This window comes from Miniopterus schreibersii (genome assembly GCF_964146895.1).
Source record: "Miniopterus schreibersii genome assembly, chromosome: 7".
NCBI classification, from domain to species: domain Eukaryota; kingdom Metazoa; phylum Chordata; class Mammalia; order Chiroptera; family Miniopteridae; genus Miniopterus; species Miniopterus schreibersii.
In genome coordinates, this window is record NC_138108.1 from 14,944,652 (window position 1) to 14,965,584 (window position 20,933).

The following is a 20,933-nucleotide window of genomic DNA, read 5'->3' on the forward strand; positions in this document are numbered from 1 at the left end:
TCCTTTTAATACTGAGCGTCTTTATGAACTTGGGTAGATAAATTAGAAAAAGAAACTCAGGAAAGTTATATTGTTTTCCACATCAGAACGAGAAGATCTGGGGATGCTGCAACACAAATCGACAAGTACAAAAATAGGAAGACAGTGTGAAGCTAGTGCTGTATTGCTCTAGTCTGCTAAAATCTTAACAAAGTCTACTAATCATCAGAAAATTATTATTGTTGTAATTATATTATTATATAATTATCAGTATAAATTATTAAGTGTATTTCTTATAAGAACTCAACCAAGGGATAATATTCTTTCCTATGATGAGATATGGAGAAAAAATAGAGAAACTGGGCTTGGCTACAGGAAGAACTATAAAGACTGAAAAATATACAAATAAGAGAAAAGAGGTTTTGGATCTGTTTCTTTTTTACTTCTTTGGGTAATTAAATTATACATTTGAGGCAAGCTTCATTAGGTCTCCGAGGTTTAGAGGACTTCCAGCTGATACGTTTTGACATACTTATATATGTCTGTTTATATTATTTGAATAGAATGGGATTGAATGACACCTCCTATAATTTAGTCTACTTTTTTCATCTAAAACTACTTCAGAAAATATCTTCCTATATGTGAAAATTCTGAAAACATGTAGATCAGAGCAATGATTATAGAAAAGAGAAAACATATACAGGATACAAGCAGTCAGTTTTCAAGAAAAAAATCAAAAAGAAGAAATAACCAGCCTTTGGATATTGAGTGGTGAAGGGGGGGAATAAAAACGCAAGAGGGAGAAATTTAGGACTTTGTAAAATAAACAAAAATAAATAAAACCCATCTTCTCACAGCATTCTCACCCCCCACTCCCACCCCCTGCAAAAGAAATCACCCAATGAAAAACTGTGTTTTTATTCACACTGACAATAAATCACCAGCCTGAGCAAACAAAATTGCAGAAGTACCATCTTTATTTATTAAAAACTGCTATGAAATAAATTAGAAAATAAGAATACAACCCTCCTGTTTTCCGGCTAACCAAAACCCGCTGAAAAAGAAGAAAATTATAACAGGAAACTAAATTACTTTTATCAAGCAAGACTGATGATGAGCTTTTGAGATGCGTAGAAAAAACAAAAAGCTTGAGCCAGAAATGAAAAAACTAAGAGAAAGATAACAGAAAGTTTTTTAAAAGACAAAGATACATGAAAGTGAATTACACAACACTCAAGGAAGAATGGACTCAAATGAGCACATAATAAAGTTCATTGAAAAATAATAGAAAAGCAACAAAGAAAATGAAAATAAACAAGGAAAGATATCAAAACGGTCTGAAGCAAAGTGGTTAAAATGAAAGCTGGGCAAGTGAGATTCAATTTAGTATAATTGGAGTCCCTAGAAAAGGTCATTAAACAATTAAAAAGAACTGCTTTTTAAAGGATAATCCAAGATAACCTTACAGAAATATAAGAAGTTCTGAATCTATATACTGAAAGGCTTACTGCATAACAGAAAATTGATCAGGAATGATCAATTAAAGTGACATCATGGCAAAAACACTAAATTTTACAAATAAAGAAGAATATGTAGACTCCATTATATAGATTGATAATGATGTAAAATAATTAATTGGTATTTGACTTCTAACAAACTACACACAAAATAACGTACCGGTGAAAGAGCATTTTAAAGTAATTCCAGGACAGAAAATTTAAGCAAGGATTTCGCAGCTCCTTCTTCGCTGTCATTCTAGGATCAATGCTATTGTAAAACAGTTGTAAGTGCTCACAGAACCCAACCAAGAGATGAACTGAGAAATTTCAGCAGTAAGGCTGATGGTGAGCTTTGAATGTATTTAATTGCAGATTTAAGACACGAACAAAGAAGAGGTGAAGGGTGGAATCTGCTACATAGTGTGTGCTATATGTTCTACAAAGCAGAAATAACGCAACTGAAAATGAGAGAAGGCAGAAGAAAAAGGGAAGTTATTGTTTTGTAGGCATTAGGTTAGAACTAAAGGCACATCATTCAAAACCACAAACAACAAAGTAACATGTTAAAAAAAGTAATCAGGAAAATAAAGAAATTTTAAAAATAAGTAAAAAATTAGCACATAGAACAAAACAAGTCTTTCCAAAACACCAAAATAAATTTTTTAAAAAGAGTCAAAACCCACTTCATATAGAAAAATAAAGCCAATATAAAATAAAAGGTGGTAATTATTACATAAAATGACAGTCGCAATCAAACCTTTCACACTTATCAATAAATGTGAATGAATGGCTTAACTCATCTGTTAAATGGAAATGATTTTCAATTTGACTGATACAACAAAACCCAAATATATTTAAGACACACACAAATGATTCAGAAAATATAAAGAGATGGGCAAAGTCCTACCGGGCCACACTGATATCAAGCAAAATAAACCTCAGTTCTTTCCAGCTGGTGCCGAGCCATGGGCCCCTCTCAGCACCACAAGGCAGCTGGGGGTGAGGGGGTAGGGAGGGGGGCAAGGCCCACAAGAAGCAAAAATACCAGCTGGACGCCTTGCTGCCAACACTAAGACTGGCCCTGTCGCATACACACAGTCCCCGTGTGTGGGGAGACGGAAAGTTAGACCGTCCTTGAGGCATGGGATGGGGGGCTCTGAGTGTAGGACACACAAAACAACGATTACTGATGCTACCTACAATGCACCCAACAACAAACTGGTCCTCAGCGAGTCCCTGGTAAAGAACCGCATCCTCAGTCTGTGGGCTGATGCTCTAACCAACTGCAAAAACTTCTGCACCCCTATGTTCGTGGCAGCGCCGTTTACAATAGCTGAGACCTGGAAACAGCCCACGTGCCCATCAGTAGCTGAGTGGATAAAAAGCTGTGGCCCGTTTACACCATGGAGCACTATGCGGCTGTGAAGAAGAAGGACCCTTTGGCCTTTGGCACAGCATGGAGGGAACTAGAGATTATTATGCTAAGTGAAACGAGCCAGTCGGAGAAGGTCAAGTACCAAATGGTCTCGCTTATATGTGGAATATAATAAACAATAAACTGATGAACAAAGTGGATCCAGAGACACAGAAGCATGGAACAGACTGAGGGATCTCAGAGGGAAGGCGGGGAGAGGTGGGTGGGGAGAGATTAATCAGGGAACTTGTATGTTTACGGGCATGGCCCATGGACAGGGACACTGGTGTGGGGAGGGCCTGGGGGTGGGATGGATGTGGGGTGGAGGGGATCAGTAGGGTTAAAAGGGGGACATCTGTAATGGTCTCAACAATAAAGAAAAAGAACAACAAAAAAAAGAACCGCATTCTGCCACTGACATCACACCATATGAACAGCAGTATAAGTCCCACTAGACATTGCCCCTGGGCCCCAAGAAGGGATCCAAGCTGGTTCCTAAGGAATAGGAGCTTTTAAACAAAAATGATCAAAGAAAATTCAGAAGAAAGGAAAAAGAATGCCAAAACCTGCAGTCTTCTAGAAGAGCAGTTCCAGGGGGCGAGCTTCTTGCATGTCTCACTCCAAGGCTAGGCCAGTGTTGCCAAGCAGAAAGGTGGCTATGTGCCCGAGGGCAAGGAGCTGGAGTTCCAGCTGAGAGAATCCAGGCTCACAGAGGCAAATAAATCCCCCTTCCTATCTTAGCTCATGTCTGGAGGTGTCTATTCTAAAAAAATAAATGGACAAAAAGAAATAAACTTCAAATTAAGATGCATTAAGTATGGCAAAAATTACTGTTTTAATGTTAGAAAACTCAATTCCCAATAAAGATATAACAATTATGAAAAGCCATGCACCAGAATAATACAGAAAACCTTTTTGTAAGCAAAAACTACAAGAGATGCAAAGACACAGAGAGAGACATTGACCATAGGACATTTTAATACATTAGAATTAGTACAAGATAAATCAACTGGACACAAGGACAGGATATGGAAGTCCTAAAAACCTAATGAATAAGGTAGATATAATATACATATACATATCCTATATATAATATACCCTGATAATAGTGAATGTATCTTCTCAAGCACTCATGGGACAATCATAAAACTTAATCATATAATAAGTCACAAAGATTTTTCATAATTATAAATATTACAATTAAAGTTCTAATAACATAAACACTTAGAAATTATTTAAAAAATTAAAAGGTAATTTTGACTGGAAATAACAAATAAAAAATATTTTGTTAAATAAATCTTGAGTGAATGTGGAAACAGAAAACACAATTCAAGAACATTTAAAAAGAATAAAAATGAATACATGTATATGTGTATCAGAATTTATATATACATATCAGAATCTGTATATATCTGACACAAAGCAGCGATTGAAGGAAATTCTACAACCTTAAATATTACCAATCAAAATAAAAGAAAATATACGTGAAGTAATTAAATTATCTGCTTAAAAACCTAGAAATATAAAAAAGAAACTAAACCTAAAGAAAACACAAGGATGGAAATAATATCACTGTAAGTAGAATTTAATATAGTTCTGACTTTTAGAATGTTAATGTTTTACAGGCTCAAAAAAAAAAAAAGGGGGGGGAATTAAGTAAAACGGAAAAGGAAGGGTGACAAATCCTAAAATTGAACACAAACAGAAACCAATGACCCAACATTTTTCAAATAAATAACGTTAACTAACGGGGAGACAGGAGACATTGTACCCAAATAACTGATGAGCACAGTTGTAGTTGGACTATATGCCTTCAGGCTAAAGACAAAAAGAATTCTAAACAAATGTTAGATGCTCATTAGTAGACTTCCTTTCTTAGAGACCTGGGTGAGCAATACTAAAACTAGGTTCTGTACATATAAGATTGAACATATAAGTAAATATATTGCAGGTAATGGGGGATATTGTCATTGGCAGAAGAGAGTTTTAAGTATGAAAAAGAAAATAGAATGGATTCTGTTATTGATTAGAATTAGAGATATAGCATAAATCCATAGTTTTTAACACAGCTAGTTAGCTGTATAGGTAGATATAGAAGTGTGAGAATATATTCATCTTTATGTGTGTTTCTTTTTTTTTTTTAATCTTTTTTTTTAAACGTATCTTTATTGACTTCAGAGAGAGGAAAGGTGAGGGAGAGAGAGAGATAGAAACATCAATGATGAGAGAGTCATTGATCGGCTGCAGCCCGCAACCAGGGCATGTGCCCTGACCGGGAATCGAACCCTGATCACCTGGATCCTAGGTCAACGCTCAACCGCTGAGCCACGCCCGGCCGGGCTATGTGTGTTTCTAGCTGTGTCTACTGAGAAGATCTAGAAGCAGAGACTCCCCTGCGGCAATGCGAACATGTAGAATCCAGACCTTGACCTCCAATAGCATTCTCCACTACAAGGACCCAGGGCTTCTTAGAGAAATGGCTGATTTCAGTGTTAGGGCAAGGAAAATACAAGAGGGGTCAGAAACATCTTGTGCTAGAAGTGAGAAAAGTACTCAGAGAATTCAAAAGGACACTGTGGCCAAGAATGGAACAGTTTGAGTATTAAAATAATAGCATAAAGGATTACAACAGAATAAAATAGAAATACATTAAGTCATTTTGATATAAATAAAAAATGAGGGAGAAGGGAAAGCTCTTCCTTTCAGTAGGAAAAAAAGACTAATAAATGGAGAAATGATGGAATTAGAATTAGAAATTCACCATGGACAACAGCAATGACAGTAAAGGTGACAATGATCAGTGGATGCTAAAATGAGAAGGTGAAATTCTGAGAAGACACAGGATATTTAATAGTCTCGAAGTAACAAGATATTTATTAAGGTGAAATATTCAGCTCTACAGCAGAAAGACTTAGCAGTCTACCAAAACCAGGTGATCACCAGTAATGAGATAGATCAACATGTGTCTCCTGATACAATTTCCAGAAAAGATTGTCACTTCTGTTAAAGTTGCCTGAGCTGAATCTAATCAAGAGCAAACATTAGACAAACCCAAACTGAGGGACATTCTATACGTCGCTGGCCAAATGTCAACATAAGGAAACACAAAGAAAGACTGAAGACCTATTCCAGATTAAAGAGAGCTAAAGAAACAACCAATGGATTAAGAAGTACTAAACTGGTAGTTAAAAAACAGTCATGGGGTGTAAAGTACAGCATCGGAAATGCAGCCGACAATATTGTCATAACTGTGTACGGTGCCAGGTGGGAACCAGCAGGGGGGTCCCTTTATAAAGTATATGATTGTCTATTTGCTATGCTTGTCCATCGGAAACCGATACAAAATAATGGTCACTGAAACCTTAATTGAAAATATAATTTAAAAAAGAAACAACTGAATGCAACGCATAATCCTCGATTTCCCATTATTGGGGCAGCTGGACAAATTTGAGTAAGGTCTGTAGATCAGATAATTGTATCAGTGCCAATTTACTGACTTGGGTGCTTTTTCTGTGGTTGTTCAAGAGCGTGTCCTTGTTTTCAGATATTACAAAATAAACAATTTATGGGTTAAGAGATCTGACTCTCAAACGTTTTGGAAAAGCATACATGCATGTGTATATTCGGAAAGAGGGAAGGGTAAAGCAAATACGGTAAAACGCAGCACTTCGAGAACCTGGGTAACGTGCATAGTGTATTATTCTCATAATTTCCCAGTAAGACCGCACCTGTGTCTAAACGAATGAATGACTGAGTACATGAACAAATGAATGAACAAATGAAGCTTTTTACATAAACCTTTTGTCACCTCCACTGCTACCACCTTGCTCCAAGCCCACCAAGGTCTTCTGACCAGATTGTTGTCTCTCTTTCTCCCTCGGTCTGTTCTTAACTAGAGAGCCAGGGTAATTCTTGGAAAATATAAATCAGATGATGCCAGTCCTTTACATGTCACTCTGTGGAGGGCCCACGCCCTTTCACACTGTGCTGAAATAACTTCCTTGTATATATATTTAGCCACCAACGTGTAAATGCCTCGAGGGAAAGCTGCAGTGTTTATGCTCGCCTCATTTCCTCTCGCCCACACCTACGCGCCAGCAGAGTGCTGGCACTCTGTAAATGCTTATTTTGTGAAATTAACCTATTTAGCATCAATCGTGGGGAAAGACATGATCGTGCATTTGCTGTGTTTCCACCTATTAAACAAGTTCATTAGTTGTTACATAATAACACCTTAATTTGGTTCATGCTGTTTTGATTAAAAACATTTCACTTTTCCTATCATTGCAGGAAAATGATACAGAGCCTCTGACTTGAATTTCCACTTCCCATCTCCCTCTGCTGCCTGATTTACCTGAAAATGGTTTTGTGGCACAAGAATGTGTTCTTTGTTAACAGGTTCTCAGATCTCTAAACAAGTGGTATCTTTCTGATTCTTCATAGAACGGAAAAGAATGTGTCCTGCATCACGGATATTTCTGTTATGGAAACTTGGATTATGCCAGGAGAGGTAAAGAAAAGAACCATTGACTATTTACCCATCCACAGTCCTTATATCTCAACTTTCTTAAACCAGAAACCATTGTTATCCCCCTAAACGACATTAACATAAAAAGTAAATATAGAATTAGGGGTTTTATTTTATTTTGCTTTTCTAAATTCTTCATTTTCTTATACTCTCAGGACCTGATCTCTACCAAGGGCTTACAACATGTGATTTCCCCCAAATCCAGTGGACCTGTGAATCTAATTGTGCCTTCAGATGACTGTGGCACAATCCCCAGCTTGACTCTAGATGGTAGAAACACAAAGTCCTCTGGCAAACTCCCTGTTTCCCCTAAACTGGCCCAGGCTCCAGCAGCTGTATTGCTGCTTCTCTGCTACAGATACAAGTGGTCATTATATCCCCCCAGTACACTCGTAAGTCTCCAGCTCCCTATTACTCATCCTGCATTTCATGGCCTTGTTTGTGACTATTGACAAGAGATGATTAATCACGAAAGTGGCACCAGATTCACCATTTGTAAAATACGTGCTTACACCAAGAGTGCATTTGGTAGGGGGCCATAAAGAGCTCTATCGCTTCTGAAGATCCTTTGTTTCTGTAAAGCTGAACAAAGTGGGAGCCACAAGGGCAAAGAAGGCTACCCCAGGGTATGGGGCGAGGAAGCATCAATGGCATCAGCTACAGTCCTCTGGCTTTATTTTGGTGGCAGACCCAGTTTATATGTGTCATCTCTGAACACAGAGCTAATCGGTGAACACTTACAGGATTGAATTTACTTGAAAGGTTTAAGTCATTGATAGAAATCTGTGCATTATTTGTATTGATTTCAGATAGACTCAAATGCATAACTATGGCACTAAAACACAGGCACTTCTTTATATAATACATATGAAAGAATACACCAATTAACAATGGTCATTTGGAGGGTCAATACAGAATGGCAAAATAATAAATAAAAATAGATGTGTTCAAATTAGGTCTGTGTTCCTTCAACTTTTCCTTCGGGGTGACTGAGCCATCTGGTTCCTTCTGAAGGCTGGGTTAGGGTGAGAGGCCCACACTTCAATTTGAGGGAGTCTTGTCTGGGGGGCAGTTCCACACTTCCCACGCCCCTGCCCATCTTCTTTCCTCCACACTCCTTTCCTGTGTGTGTGTGTGTGTGTGTGTGTGTGTGTGGTTTCTCTCCTGTAACCACACCTCCTCTCTGTTTTCTCCATGGTCCGAGCTACTGTCGTCTTTCTCGTAGGTGCATTACGATCGCCACACACGGTTTTTCTTCTTCCACCATCGTCCCCCTAACTCTACACTTTAGACTGACAAAGGTGAAGCCATTCCTGCGCTCAAACTCTCCATTATGTTGCAGGACCACCCGGGAAAGCCCACGGTCGTGGAAACAGCTGCGGGGCCACGGAGCCCGCCCCGCCCTTGCAGCCCCCGGGCCCGCCGAGGCCTGCTCCCGGGCGCTCCCCGCGACTCCCCTTTAGGCCTCTGTGCACATCTGTCTTAACTGCAACCGCAGCACCCTCCTTCCCCACCACTCAAAGGCCTTTATTCTTATTTCCCTAATTTCTTTTGCTGTAACATGTATTGTCATTTAAAATACAATTTTCCTTATTTTTTTTATCTGCCTCTACCCACAAAGCTCTCCCCAAAGAAAGGGATTCTTGTTTTTGTTATTTTTCTTTCTTCCTTTTTTTAATTATTGTATCTACAGAACTTAGAATTGTGCCTGCTGCATATTAGGCATTCAATATTTACATGTTGATTAAATTATGTCAAGTAGTAAAGATTTGGAGCTTCTCTCTTTATATATATTTATATATACACACACATATACATATATACACGTATATACATATATACACATATACATATATACACATATGTATACACAGACATATATATACATACATGTATATATACATTTTTTAAAAATAACAAAAGTCATTTCACAGATAATATAGAAACAATTAAATTATTTAGGATCGCAGATCAAATGATTCTAATATCACTGTATAGATATATAGAGGATTCTTATTTAAGAATATTAAATAACATTAACATATTGAAATTTTATAAAATGCACATTAAATTTAAAATCTTGGTTTGATTCACTTAATATAAAATTGCAACAGGACTATCAGGACACATGCAGTATCCACGAAGATGCAGGAGGAGACTAAAGCAGCAAACATATTAAAAATACTAACGGACAACCTACTGCTTAATTCTCCTGAACTGAGAATCCTTTTCAGGCTTTATAGCACATGCCAGGCTATCGCTTTACTTCATGGAACTGATTGATTGTGAAGAGGCAAAGAAGATATTTCCTACACGTCCCACCATCTGCCCACTGACCCTGAGTCCTGTGGCCTCTATGAACTGAGACATTGACAACACTGTGGTTCAAGTTCCATGAGCTGAGGCAAAATAGAAAATACACTGCCTCTGCTCTCTGGTGCTCTAGACTATTCTATTCTATTCTATTCTATTCTATTCTATTCTATTCTATTCTATTCTATTCTATTCTATTCTATTCTATTCTATTCATTCTTTTCATGTTATTCTGTGTTCCTCACAAACTCACCACAATTTTCCTTCAATGAAAATGGCAAAGCCCAGAGAATAACTATAGAAAATATGGCAGAGACATGACTGGTTTGATGTAACCTGAGAACTGAAGTAGAGCAGTTTAGGTACAATAGTGGGCTTGCCTCCCCTGATCTCACACCATCATCCAACCACCAACAGATGCTGCAAATCACAGCAAACAACTGGGAAGAAAGCAGGAAAACTGGAGGGTGATAGCACAACAAATACATATACATTATAATTAGTGAACTAAAAAAAGACAGTCATGAATTGTGCCATTAAGAGAATCACAATAAGTTTCAAGAAGTACAGATTTCTCAAGACAGAAAAAAATAAAATAATATTCAACCTGTTTGAATTTAAAATCAAAAACCATTAGACAAACTAAGTTTAAAACAAATGTCCAAAACTCTGTGTCAAATAACTTAAATGTCAATTTCAAATTACATAAGAATAGTTAATTGTAGCTTGCATATCAAACATATGCTTAATGAATATATAAAACATCTCAAAAGCCTTAATGATTACATATTAAAACATTAAGATGAAGAGTAGGCACACTTCTGGATTGCTCAAGGTAGTACCTAAGTAGCTATGGTCAACATTTGATAAAGTCCTTGTCAATATGATTTAAGTGCTTTTTTAAAATGTAGATTACACCACCTATAAATGTATCTCAAAGAAATTAGTTGACAGGTGTGAAAAAGCACCTGCAAGGACGTTTTTGCAATCTGTTTAGAGCACCAAATATATGAGAAACATCCAAATATCCATTTGTAAGAGACTGTGCAAGCAAACAATGATTCACCTATATAATTAAATATAATGTGTCCACTGATAATGAAAACCGGAATATCTACATAGTAATATATTTGCTAACTACTACTCCCCACCTCCCCCCAAAAAACAGAGACACATTTTAGAAGGTTTGGGGAAAAACCCAAGAACCAAAGGAAACTAACTAGACAATGTCAAACTCCTGCTAGGAAGAGTCTGGTCAGTACCATGCTTTTGGTAAATTTTGGCTCCACAAATACTGCAAATAATTTCCTACCTGATCCTCTGTCTTTGTATTACTCCACCCAAATTCATAGTTCTACATGAACATGTCTATGTGCTATCTTCCTGGAAACCACAAAAACAGACAAACAAACTTAACAAAAACAAGCAAACAAAAAGCCTCAGACCTTTTTAGTCTCACTGCCCACCAAGTTTCATGTGTACATTGTAGGGTTTTCCACCAATGAGGATATTTCTTAGGTGCTTGGTAGTCAGATAAACAACAGATGACCATTTCTTTATATCTTTTACTACAGTTTATAATTTCATTTTGTTATATGACTAAATTTGAAATTTTTGCCTTTAAAAATGTAGAATGCAAAAGTGCCACAGACTGATGTGTCTGATTTTACTTCAGTTTACCTAAAATCCAGGGATCTGTTATATCATGGGGAAAGGAGTGTACACTTGCTAGTTAAAACAAACAAACAAAAGAAACAAGTACATGGAGCATTCATGATTACCCATTAGAAATGCACTTTAATTAATTGTTAATAATTTTCTGCTGTTGGGATCTACAAAACAAGAGGTGGCCTCTCATCTTATGCTGATGAAAACCACCGTAGGATACCAGAGACTCTTGCCAAAAAATGCTGCAGTTAATTTCTAGTTTCATTAATGCTACCTAAAAATTATAATTAACACGTAGTGCTAAAATGGATTCAAAGTGAAGACTATCTTGAAGTATAGCCAAGTAATCACTACTGAAGCATTAATGGGTTGAATGTATAAAAGAATAAATAACAAGTGACAAGATTATTTCACAGTAATTTCTATATGTTGAACTGAAATTAGAGGACTATAAGCAAAATAGATCAAATAAACACTTATAGGGACAGTGGAATTGCAAGTTGATGCAATGAATTAAAGTCACTGGGTTCTCGAAAGTGACAGCAACAGTCAAAACACTGGGTGAAGCAATCTGCAACGGAATTGTTCAATTTCATTATATACCATTTAACCCATCAACCGAAGCAAAGAACTACAAATCAACAGACTTGCCACTAGCATTCTCAGCTACCAATAAACGGAATTTGACTTCCAAATACATACTCCCAGTGTTAACACTGTGATTTAATTATTATTTCTATTTAAAAAGAGAATGCTGAACTTCACAGGTATTAAATATCATGCCTTATTACATACAATCAGGAAGTCACAAAACCTGTATTCAAACTCCATTCTTTCTGATTTCAAAATCTATGCTCTCTACCCCGTACTCAAGGCAGAAAGGGCTGGAGGCAACACACGGGTTTCCTTTAAGTCAATATTCTTACATGATTATCCTCTATCATTTTCATTCAAATAGGCTCAAAAATTTATTTTTGCCAAGAGGCCAGACCTAGGCCCTATCGCATCAAAAAAAGTGATCTCCACGGTTATAAAACTAACTAGTTATGTTTACCCTACATCAGTCTTGACCCTTCCCTGAGAACATACATTATGATAAAGGCGAGGTGGTGAAGCCGAACTAGACTTAGTGGGCTTTATTTTATTTGAGACAGTATCAAATCCAGTATCGTAGACAGATGCTTACAAATGTCTTTTGAGGATCAGTTAGTTAATGAAATGTTAAAATAGAGATGGCACGTAGCAGTAAAGGGAAGCGGACTTTGAGGCGGGAAGGAACAGGGTTGCAATCTCAAGACTGCCACTTACAGCTTTAGATCTTTAAAATAAAAAAGTTATTCAAACATCTCTGAACTTCAGAGATGTGACGGTGAAAATATACAATGTTTTCTATAATATGGTGAACATATTCTCTAACTTGAAATGTTACTTGTGATAATTAAATATAATCATGTGTCTAAAGTGCCTGACAGAATAAATCCGAGCTATTTTTATTACAGCTAGTGTTCAAGAACATTAGAGGAACTACAGTATCTACAGTATCTACATTTAATGCTTTCTAGATGATCATTTATTTTCTAATAATATAAATGTTCTCAAACTGATACAAAGAACCCATTTCATTGGGTAAGCACAGGCGGAAAGTTTTTTAGAAGATTTAGCCCATGTTATTTTTATTTAAATGATAAATTTTTAATCACAGTATTTCCTTTTGGATTGTTCCCTCCAATCCTAAAATCTACTCAATCCATACAATTCAGTATAAAAGACAGGGGTTAGGAATTTTACTTATTTTCATGCCCTCTTCCAACCACAACTTTACATCTTTATTGGATTAAATTGAAATAAACTTCATGAAGTATGAAGTAATTATTTCTAACTCTTATAAACTGAAATAATCTCATAAAATTAACCTATCTGCATGTTTCAGTTAGAAGCACACGGGAAGCAGTAATAAGAGGGACGTTTATATCATTACAGGCCTGTCTCAAGAGGTAAGAAAAGTCTCAAGTGAACAACACAGCATTACGTCTTAAAGAGCTAGAAAAAGAAAACAAAAGCAGCCTGAAGTCAGCAGAAGAAAGGAAATAATAACAATTAGAGCAGAGCTGAATGAACTAGAGAATACTTTATATGATTAGTCATTTAATCCCATCGCATCCTTATGTAATAAGTACTACTATCCTCACTTTACAAGTGAGGAAGTTGAAACACAAAGATTTTAGACAATGAGTGCCAAGGCCACACTGCTCATAAGCGTCAGAATTTGGGTTTGAATTCAGACAGAATGGCTGTGTACTATTACTGTGCTGTAATCTCTGACATAAATACAAGATAACAGGATATAAGCCCAGGATTCTATAGAAACAATTATGTTTGTTTATTTTTCAAACATATTTACTTGTACTACATTATTGAAGCTATTAGTTATTACATAAAGAGACAGAAAATTGGTAAGGCTTGTCTTTTTGTAAAATAAAATAAAATAATAAAATAAAATAAAATATATATATATAATAAAATAAAATATAAAATAAAATAGAGCCTCACTTGTCAAGTTCAATATTTTAAGTATTTTATTTGGAAAAATAGCGAACTCCACGCTGTACAGAGTTTTCTCTGCTGCCTCTTGGGCCATCTGATTCCAAGTGGCAAATATGGAGAGCTTTTTGGAAAAGGTGAAGTAAGACTAAGAATAGAAGTAAACTCAGCAGCTGAAGGGGGAAAAGGTATGTTAGGTGGATAAATAGCAAAGGAAAAGCCTTTTCAAAAAAAAAGTTCTTTGCTTATATTGGTTAATTTCACATAGTTGGGGCAGAAGGTGTTTAATAACTGATGGCAGCTGACACCTATTTAGTGAGGGAGCAGGGAGCTTCCTAGGAGGATTTTTGGAATATGGAGGTCATTGAAACAATATCTCCAAAGCAAGCTGCATCTCAATATGTGGAAAACAGTGTAGTGAGGCTTTCTTCAAATATTGCAATGTACTGTTGCAATTTGGAGCACTTTAAATATTTTTAAGCTGGTTAATTTTATGCAAACTAGTCCTTTGATGGTTATAACATTCAGAATCTTTTGTAATGAATCAGGGGATGACCAAGAAAATGTTTCACAGAATTTCACATTGCATTTCAGCAAAATATTTTGTTTTTAAATGTTGACCTTAAAGATGAGTTATGTTTTTCCCCCACAAAACATGTTATTCCAGTTTGTTGACATTTTTGTGATGACAAACATTTGTCAGCCATGTGCTATAAGCAGATATTTTTGAAAATAATAATACAATTAATCATCCCATCAAAGTAAAGTTAACATTTTAACCAAACAAAAAAAAGGAACCATTTTCAAAAAAAACTTGCTCTACAGAACATTTGTTGGGAAGTGTTTCCTCTGCCAAATCTATGCAAGGGCAATCACCTTTAAAAGCTTCTGAATCAAATTCTTTTAAAAATGTAGGAACAGGATTTTCTACTTTGTTTTAAAATATTTGAAAACAACTTCTGATTGGTTTATAAGACCAACTGATTGACTTCTGAATAAGAGAAATGCCTAGCAACATTTTAACAAAAATGCCTTTGCATAATTGGTGAATAAATTCAACAATCCGGTATCTGATTGATAGCTATAGACCATGATGTTCTTTTTTCCCTTTAGAGTTTTGTATCTTTGCAAAGGACCATTTGTAGCTCTGATAGTTGCTAAATACAGGCAGAGATCTGATTCGTAAAGCATTTATTTATAATGTTAAAACACTATTTTTGAAAATATAATCACATTGAATCATCTTTTTTCCACTGAAATGTCATTTCAACACTTTTAATTCTTCAGTGAGAGCCAACAAAGAACTGGAGGCCATAAAATAACAATACAGGATTGAGGTTGGAGAGTCAGCCTGCTTCCTGACTTTGCTACCTGCCAGTTGGCCAGTCCTAGACAACTCATTTTACTCTTCTAAGCCTTTGTTTTTCCAATTTCTAGTATAGACAATAACGGTAATTCCGGTAAGGGTTAAATAGATGTTATAGGTAGAGGGATGCCACATAGTAGGTGTTAAATAAGTGTTAGTCATAAAATCACTTCTTGGAATAGTGAGCTTTGGCTCAGAAAGCCAAAGCTATAGTTACACTAAGTATATAGCAATTACTACATTATCTTAAAATAATTGATCTTTATGTCTGCTCACTAATAGACTACATGTTCATCGGGGGCAGGGACTCTGTCACAGCCAACAATACAGAAGCCATTATGTGGCCTGCCACAGAGATCTTCAATGGTACCAAACTGAACGTGCCTGAGGAATAAACCTACAGAGAAAGGCACAAGCTCTGCCTCTGCTTCCACACTCTGGCTCACGAATAACGCCGGGCTCCTCCGAGAGTTCCCCAGCCTCCCATCCCGGGAAACCAGCAGGCCTGCGCAGGGTGCTGGCACAGCTATGAAGTGGGCAGTGGGTTCGGCGCCAGGCAGGACTCAAGAGTTTAACATCTTTGGTGAGTTCTTAGTTCCGCTTTATGGAAGCTCACAGTGATCAGTTACTGGATCTATTGGCTAAAGTTAAGTCAGGACAACATCATAAGTTGGACAAGAGCCTGCACTTAGTCTAGGGAGCAAGGCATGACCGCCAGGGCCAGTCCAGGCCATGAACTGCGTCTGACGCATCGCAAGAGACCACGTGTCAGCAACTCTGACAGTTGCCAACCCAGCTCTGAATAGCTCAAAGGTGTATTGGTCATTCTATTCTGTGTTCTACTGTACTGTGAAGCACACCTTTTAAAAATATATATATCAAAAGCCTTAATATTTTCATTGGACTTGTGAATGACTAATAATCTCATTGCATTTATTCTAAAATTGGCTTCCAAATCACTGACATATACTGGGGTTTTCATTTTGCTTTTTGAGAGGGCATTATAACTTTTCATTAGATGTGCTATATTATACACCATATTCTGGCAATATTAAATCTTACATTTCAATTTTAATAAAATAATCTTACTGTTGCATAACTTTGAGGGAAAATACTCTGCATGTAGTCCTGTAAAGCTGAGTAATTTCACGAGTTTCCAAACTGCAAGCTACTTAATAGCCTCTCTTTGGTAATTATAGAGATTTATACCCCTCTCCTCATCTCCCACAATATTCAGAGCTGATCTGTCCGGCTGAGTCAGAGACTGACTTAGAGGTCGGCGCATTCATCATCTTTGACAATAAGCTGTTAGATTAGGTAATGATTTAAGACTAGTATATGTTTGGGAATGGGAGACAGAGGTTTAAAACTAATTTATAGGAATATAAGCCACTGGTCATTTTCATGTTTTATCAGAAATATTTTAGAGGATATCTCAATACTAATTGATCACATTAAGGTAACAAAATGTACTGTTTCTTGCTTTACTAAGAAGAGAAGAAAGTCATTCAACTCCTTTTAGGTTCAGATTTTTACCATAACCTGAAAGTTTATCACTTATCGAAGAATTAACATAATTTTAAAGTTATAAAAAATATTAGCATACTATGGGTTCAGTTAATCTTACAAGTCAGATAACATCATCCACATCAATATATTGTACAGTTTTTATTATTACATAGAAGGAGCGATAGCCATCCTGGTTGCCCTTTTCAATCTCGTAATATTCAACTATGAAAATTAATTTACACTCACTCTTTCATGAACCATTGGGATATTAAACAACTAATAATTCCATATTATATAAACGACATATAACATATATCTTTTTAAAACTATGTATATAAAATGAATTTTTAAAAATCTGGTTACATCAAAGGTTTTCTGTTTTGTATTTTAAACAAATAAGGTACTTCTAAAAGTACCTAATGCAACTTTAGTCAAATGAGTCTGTTTAATTCTAGAGTTGTTTTCATATATTATTTGTAAATTTTTGTATCAATATTTTAATTAACACTTTGCAGTGTCTAATTATTAATAACCTAAAACCCTCTATTATACATGCTAAATCTATATTATGCACACTAAAAATACAATTGCAAAAATAATATTAACCATATAAATTTTAATTTGCAATTAACCCAATTAAAATATATATTTATATTGATTAAAGTAATGTCCCTGGGATTCACAATCTTTCTGTGCACATACATCAATATGCATATGCTTCTGTATGCTAAGGGCCCGTGCGGGGCGAATCCCTCTTTTCTCCTGCTCTGAGAGCTACTGCAGGGGATAAAAGCAGCACAAGAGAGCTCGCAGAATCAGGTAGAAGGTCACCGCCAATAAACAAAGCCGTGCACTTAAGGCAGACTTATGAGAAGCAAATTCTCGTAATAAGGACAGTTGCACTTCCGAGCATTAGTTTTTCACATGAGAGAAAATACATGAGACATGCTTCCTGAGAACATTCAGTTAAAGCACTTTGAGAGACAGGAAAGAAAAACCGGAAATCAGGAGAAAATGAAAATAAAATCTAGGCCAGTGCTAAATGAATATTTTCTCTACCGGTTTTCCTTTACTGATTGCTTTCATGCGCACTTCACATCTAAGTGTTTGGACTAAATGCATCGAAAGCCTTGCCTTTCCATTGATGCTCCATTAGCAGAAGTGAACTCCACTGCATAAGGTCCAAGCTGTTCTGAAACAGGCATCAGGCTGTGGGACTCTGTACCCCCAACAAATCCCCGTGATTTTACTCCTTGACTCCCGCCTCCTCGGAAGTCTAAGGCTCTGCGACATGCGAGGGTGCTGTCCAAGGCACTTGCATCTCTGCCTAAGGGCCCGTTCTCTGCTCGTCCTAAATAAATCTGCCTTAGTGGACTAAACAGAGCCCCTCCCACTGAACGTGGGTCCCTGCTCCCACCCTCTGTATGTCATCACCATGTTCCCTTGTTGACGTCAATCGTATGTTGTACAAGGGAAGACGAATGGGAGAAGTCAAAGTTGCAAATCTTTACTGACCCAGGGGCCAGATACTATGGATATTTCTTTCCTTTTGTACAGTCTCCTGGATTCTTAGCTTTCTTCGTTATCTTCATGAAATGTTGCTAAGGTGAATATGGAGATCCTGTTTTGCATATCTTGGCATTCCTTAAATTACTAAAATCTGTGTTCGGTGAGGTTTTCTATTATCTCCTCCCTTTTGTGCACTTTCAACCCCTTCCTCTCCCGCTACTCTTACCCCAGTCAAACCAACACGCTGCCTTCTGTATGAGCACAGGAGGGGCCTTTATCTGACCCGAGAGCTACGGCCTCTTCTCTTCATCTTCACACACAGACTGTTTGGAAACGCAGTCCCCACATTTCACCTCCATTTCTTCACATCTAAATCTCTCTCAAAGCCACAGTAATCCAAACCGTCGCGTTTTAGCTCTGAAAATCCCACCGCCCAGGAAAACCGCCAGGCCTAGAAAAGCTGGGGGAGTTGTTCCTCCTGCCCTAAATCCCTCCTCTTCCTGTAACCTCCATCCACAGCCACTTTAAATTCTGAGAGTTAAACCTGTTATCTTCAATGCAGTCAAATCCTTTTTATTTTCACAGTCTCCCGGTTCAATTCCCATCCGCCCCAGCCTACTGTACCAGCCTCCTCAGAGCCGATGCCCTCATCCCACTATCAGTCTTTCCGAAAGGCCAGCCCGATGACGCTGGCCTCCAAGGCAGTGTGAAACTGTAGGGGCTCACGGTGCTGCGTGGCTGTCTGCACGCCCTTGCCTCTCATTTCTTTCTCCTTAAGCTCTCTACAAACATTTTATTACCCCCACATATGCCACTGTAGCCTTATCTTCTTGGCTTCCTGGCAGCCACCCTTCTGGAAACTAGCTGCTGTGTTCTACTCACAGGCCAACTCTCAGCCGGAGGAAGCAGCGCCTCCTCTGGAAGCCAGGCACCCCTTCCAAGCAGACGAGGGCTCTTCTTGCTTTCCTGCTGCACCTGGCATGTTCTTCCACTCCAGCACTCACTCGCCATCTCTTCTTTCCCCCTTTCTTGTCTAGTTAAGGAGAGGCACTATGCGTTCCCCAGTCATAGCCGCTGCACCAGCAGAGTTTCTATTTATAAATAACTGAAGTAATGTTTAATGAAGTAATGACATTATTTTTACAGTCCTTACATTTAGGAGGCAGGGTAGATAAGAGCCCCTTGACAGGACCTTGTACATTAAAACTTCATACCATTCTTTTGCCCTACCTGCCCTTGCACAATTACTTTATCAGTCGTACCCATGACCTGAAGGGCGATTAAGATTATTAAAGGGATTATTAAAACTTGGAAAAACTGAAGGGTTTCCTTACCGTCCTTGCATCCCATATAGACAGGGACTTATCTGCAGAAGCTGTGAGAAGGGTGTTGGAGCAAAGAAAGAACTCGATGCTGTTCACGGAATCTGTATGTCCATACAAAGTACATCGGCATCTTTCACTGCAGAGGGAGGAACTAAGAGTTAAAGCTGTAGGAGTCGGCACCTAAGTGTTTCTTTTGCTGCCTAATTGTATAGAACAACGCTAATAAAAGTAAATATCTGAGGTATAAAGTAGTTTTATAAATGGCGAAAGGTACAAGAACAATACTTTTTTAAAAATTCTAAAACTACCTTATATTCTAAGCACTTTATAAATTAGTAGCATGAAATTGACTACATTTAAATTACCTTTCGTTTGTAAAGTCACGTGGTAAAGCCACCTTTACACTGCCTCCCTCATTCCTTATGAAAGGACGGCGTGTCATGAAAGACGACCTAGAAATCGTTCCCATCTGACAAAGGAATATGCTGAGAAAAGAAAACTTCCCACCGATGCGTTAAGACCAGATAAACTTCTCTAAGTCATCCTGTGTGTTTTTTCCGTCTCAGCTTGGGCCGCATGTTAGAATCACCTGAGATACTTTTAGCCCATAAAAGCCTCAAGCCCCAGACATTCTGCTTCAATGGCCTGAGATGGAGCCTGAGTATTAGTGTGAATTAACGTCTCCTGTTGGTGATTATAATTTGCCTGTGGGGATGAGAATCTCAACCAATGGTTTGCAAAGGGTTTTTCCGAGACCAGCAGCAGCAGCAGCATCACCTGGGAACGTATCAAAATGCAAATTCTCGAGACTCGTTGTCTGGGGTTGAGGCCCAGCGACCTGTGTTTTAACAAGCTCGCCAGATAATTCTGACTCAGGCTACAGTTTAAGAACCACTGATCTAAACTATCAGAAATAACTGAAAAGAAAAGATAACTGCAGTTTTGCCTTTTTCCCATTTTATGTAAGGGCTGTTTCTTAATGAAAAGGTGTAGATAGAGCAGTATCACTCTTCGTTGGTAACGTTTGATTGCTTTTAATTAACTTTATCTATAAACCTATTTTAAAAATTGACAAAGAGTGGAAGTAAGGTAACTAATAATACTGTGAACAGATGAGTCGGTATAAGTACATTTAAAATGTGGTAACCAGTTAGTTAAGCTCTGATCAGTAAAATACTTTTTGTCTAAGTTATTGATAACTTTAATTAGATAATTTCTTATGCACTGTATGTCCTTCAGGGGAATTTGTTTTATATTATTATTCTTCAATTTTTGAAATTCT

At 37.4% G+C, this 20,933-nt stretch overlaps 1 protein-coding gene across 2 annotated transcripts in view; it reads right to left on the reverse strand.

The window, feature by feature from the left end:
- The window catches only part of SPAG16 (sperm associated antigen 16), a 557,305-nt gene that overhangs the window by 208,322 nt on the left and 328,050 nt on the right, over positions 1 to 20,933 (reverse strand). For both annotated transcript variants that reach the window (XM_081143494.1, XM_081143495.1), the window contains exon 13: positions 19,661 to 19,787. In XM_081143494.1, the coding sequence (XP_080999620.1) occupies positions 19,661 to 19,787 (127 nt within the window). The remainder of the gene's footprint in view (positions 1 to 19,660; positions 19,788 to 20,933) is intronic.